The following is a 4,452-nucleotide window of genomic DNA, read 5'->3' as shown; positions in this document are numbered from 1 at the left end:
GTGTGTGACGTCCCGCCATCCATTCAGGCAGAACGCCACCCAACCAGGCTGCCAGCAGCAGGCGCAAGGGGGCAGACTGCCCAAGCCGGCCAGCAGGCAAGGGGGCCAGCAGCAGTTGAAGAGGCAGCCGTTACAACAGTTTCAGCTGTTACGGCAGTTACAGCCGTTACAGCTGTTACAACAAGTAGTGGGGCGGCAGTTTCAAGCTTGGAGAGGCTTGTGCAGAACGTGGGGCAGACTAGGAGCATCTAGGAGTCCTTTTTGGAAGACTTAGAAGCATGTCTTGTAGGCATGGCCTTAGGAACTTGTATAGTGTAGCATTTACTAGCTCTTAGGCATTAGAGTAGTATAAATAGTAGTTCATTTTACTTGTAAAGCATCCAATAATTTCAGCAAGTAATAGAAGTTCCTTCTTCCAATATTCTGTCTTCCTTCTTATTTTCTTAGCGATCCGAGTGAGAGGCTTACTTGAGTTTGCAAGAACGAGCAAGAATCGTGAGTAAACCGTCAAGTGCCGCACGGAGTATTGTCCGAATCAAAAAGTCCGTGACAGTTGGTATCAGAGCAGGTTCATCGTAAGAGGAGGACGAACGAAGGAGACGGTAGCGGCGCTAGCACCACCCCCAACGTTCGCACTAAGGGAGGAAAGAAGAACAAGAAAGGGAAGAACAAGCAGCAGCAGAAGGGTAACGAACCCAGTCTGCCCAATCCTCCACCAGGCGATCTTCCACCAGGCGGTCTTCCACCAGGCGAACTGCTACCAAGTGATCCTACACCAAGCGGTGGACAAACATCTTTCCAGCACAATATTGTCGATGAAAGTGACGACGGCGATGAGGCCATAGACGTTACTGTCGGACATGAATGGATTGCCAGCGTTGAGATGGCAAGGCAAGCTGTGGAGATCTTGGGCCAGCGTTTGAATGGGTTGGACAGTGATGTCAAAGACCTTGAAGAACATTCCCTTGAGGAAGTTGATGCCATCCGGAAGGAGTTGGAGGTACGCAAGCGGACTGAATTAGCGATGAAGGAAACCATTACTTCCTTGGAGTTCAGGTTCTTGGACGCCCTTGGGACGATTGAGACGCTGAAGAACAAGGTTGAAGCTCTCGAAGAAGAGAGGGAGGTTGTTGTATCAACATCACTTGGCCAGGAAAGGGAGCCCAGAGTCGAGGTTCCCAAGCCACCAACATTCAAGGGTGTCCGCGATGCCCTAGAGGTAGGAAATTTCCTATGGCACTTGGAAAATTATTTCAGGTGTAATCGGGTCAGGAGTGATGCAAACAAGATCAACACTGCCGTGTTGTATCTTTCCGACGTAGCCATGTTATGGTGGAAACGCAAAGATGCCGAGATTAAGAGGGGCACACGCACCATCAACACATGGGAAAAATTCCTTGAGGAATTCAAGAAAGCTTTCTTCCCCAACAATGCTGTTTATGAAATGAAATGCAAACTCCGGGAGTTGAAGCAGACGGGAAGTATTAGGGCCTATGTGAAAGAGTTCACAATTTTGACCCTTCAAATTCCCCAACTCACAGAAGATGACATGCTGTTCACCTTCATGGACGGGCTGCAGAATTGGGCGAGGACCGAGTTAGAGCGGCGTCAAGTAAAAACCATTGATGAGGCCATCACTCAAGCCAAAACCTTGACAGATTTCAAACTTGATCGTTTGGACAAGGCGAAGGGCAAAGAGGTAAGGGGCAGTCAAGCTAAAGGAGGGGGAGACCGTGGCCGAGGCAGAGAACAGTCGGCACATCCCAAGCAGCAAGACACGCCCAAGCCGGACGGCAGACGGTTTGAACGCCAGAAATACTCGGAGAAGCGGACGCAGTCCAGCAAAGGAGACGGGTGCTATATATGCCGCGGACCACACGGTTATGCCAGGTGCCCAGAATTGAAGAGCATTGGTGCCATCGTCCGGGAGCGGAAGGACAAGGAGGCACAAGAGAAGGCGAAACCGGCAGACACCACTCAGTTGGGCATGGTTGGAATATGTGGAGCCATAGCCAAGCAGGCCGACAAGCCAGGGGATTTCAGTACGCAGTACGTGGATATCTCCATCAATGGGCAACCAGTTCGGGCCGTGGTAGATTCCGGGGCTGAAGCCAACATCATGACCAAAGCGGCGGCAGAAAAATTGGGACTGAAAATTGTTCCAAGCAACAATCGTCTCAAGACGGTCAATGCCCCACCAACTCCCATATGTGGAATTGCTCATGGGGTCAGCATCACTTTAGGACGGTGGAGAGGTAAGACGAATTTTACCGTAGCTCCTTTGGACATATCCGATGTTATTCTTGGACAGGAATTCTTTCAGCGTTGTCACACGATGATTGATCCCTACCTTCAACAACTCATGGTGATGGAAGGGGAAGGGTCTTGTATGGTGCCTCTTGTTAGGGTGCCGAAGAAAGACGGATATGCCCAATTGTCAGCCATGCAGATTTTGAAGGGCCTGAAGAAAGGAGCACCAACCTTCTTAGCCACCATCGCAAGTTCGGGTGTAGACCATGGTGCTATGGAGCCATTACCACCTATCATAGAGACTGTTTTGCAGGAAAACAGTGATGTGATGCCGGAGGAGCTGCCAAAAACTCTACCTCCAAGGCGCGAGGTAGACCACATGATCGAGTTGGAGGAAGGAGCCAAGCCACCTGCGCTTGCACCTTATCGCATGGCTCCGCCTGAGTTAGAGGAATTGAGGAAGCAGTTGAAAGAGCTCCTCGAAGCAGGTCACATTCGTCCATCCAAGGCACCCTATGGAGCGCCGGTGCTGTTTCAGAAAAAGAAAGATGGGTCGATGCGTCTATACATTGACTACAGGGCGCTCAACAAGATCACAATTCGGAACAAGTATCCAATCCCGCTGATCGCAGATTTGTTTGATCGTCTTGGAGAGGCCAAGTACTTCACCAAGATGGATCTCCGGAAAGGTTACTATCAAGTGCGCATTGCAGAGGGGGATGAGCCAAAGACAGCATGCGTGACCAGGTATGGAGCATTCGAATGGTTGGTGATGCCCTTCGGCTTAACCAACGCACCTGCCACATTGTGCACGCTGATGAACGAGATTTTACATCCCTACTTGGACCAGTTCGTAGTAGTGTACTTAGATGACATAGTCGTCTATAGTAGCACTTTGCAGGAACATGTGGAGCACTTGAAGAAGGTCTTCAAAGTCTTGCGGCAGAATCAGCTTTATGTCAAGCGGGAGAAGTGCGAGTTCGCCCAACTAAAGATACATTTCTTGGGCCATGTGATCAGCCAAGGTGAACTTCGTATGGACGAGGCAAAGGTAAAGGCGATCCAAGATTGGGAAGCGCCTACGAAAGTGACCGAGCTACGTTCTTTTCTTGGACTTGCTAATTATTATCGCAGGTTCATTAGCGGGTACTCCGTTATTGCTGCCTCACTGACCGAGCTGCTGAAGAAGAACAGGCCTTGGCTGTGGAGCGAGGAGTGCCAGGAGGCATTTGAAGGTCTTAAGGCTGCAGTTACTGAAGAACCAGTCTTGATGCTGCCTGATTTCACCAAGACCTTCGAGATCCATACGGATGCTTCTGATTTTGCCATTGGGGGAGTCTTGATGCAGGAGAAGCACCCCAAAGGATTTGAAAGCCGGAAGTTAAATGAAGCTGAACGACGGTACACGGTGCAGGAGAAAGAGATGACGGGCATTGTGCATTGTCTATGCACATGGAGGCACTATCTACTAGGCTCCAAATTTGTAGTAAAAACTGACAACGTTGCCACTAGCTATTTTCAGTCGCAGAAGAAGATCACACCAAAGCAGGCTCGTTGGCAGGATTTCTTAGCAGAATTTGACTACAACTTGGAGTACAAACCAGGAAGGGGCAATGTGGTAGCCGATGCATTGAGCAGGAAGACTGAATTAGCGGCCATCTCCTCAGTCCATAGTGAATTCCAAGGCGCAATCAAAGATGGTATGCAACGCGATCCGGAAGCCAAGAAGATTATGCAGCTGGATGCTCAAGGCCAAACCAAACGGTTTTGGGTAGAAGACGGGTTCTTGCTTACCACTGGCCGGAGAGTTTATGTACCGAAGTTCGGATTCATCAGGCGGCGTATTATCAAGGAAAGCCACGACACTCCGTGGGCTGGGCATCCAGGACAGAAGAGAACGAGGGCATTAGTGGAGGCCTTCTATTTCTGGCCACGTATGCGGGAAGAGATCGAGCAGTATGTGCAGACTTGTCTTGTGTTCCAGCAAGACAAGGTAGAGCAAAGACAACCAGGAGGGCTGTTGGAGCCATTACCCATAGCTGATCGTCCATGGGAGAGTATATCTATGGATTTCATCACTTCTTTGCCGAAGTCAAACGGGTTTGGCACTATTATGGTCGTAGTGGATAGATTTTCCAAATATGCTACATTCATGCCTGCCACAGCCGGTTGTACTGCTAAGGAAGCTGCACAATTGTTCTT

At 49.8% G+C, this 4,452-nt stretch overlaps 1 protein-coding gene across 1 annotated transcript in view; it reads left to right on the top strand.

The window, feature by feature from the left end:
* The window catches only part of LOC107024754, a 10,666-nt gene that overhangs the window by 5,595 nt on the left and 619 nt on the right, over nt 1–4,452 (top strand). Inside the window, exons 2-3 of the mRNA XM_015225724.1 lie at nt 28–228; nt 569–4,366. Coding sequence (XP_015081210.1) covers nt 28–228; nt 569–4,366 — 3,999 coding nt within the window. The remainder of the gene's footprint in view (nt 1–27; nt 229–568; nt 4,367–4,452) is intronic.

This window comes from Solanum pennellii, chromosome 7, assembly GCF_001406875.1.
Source record: "Solanum pennellii chromosome 7, SPENNV200".
Lineage (NCBI taxonomy): Eukaryota > Viridiplantae > Streptophyta > Magnoliopsida > Solanales > Solanaceae > Solanum > Solanum pennellii.
This window is presented reverse-complemented; position numbering and strand designations above follow the sequence as displayed.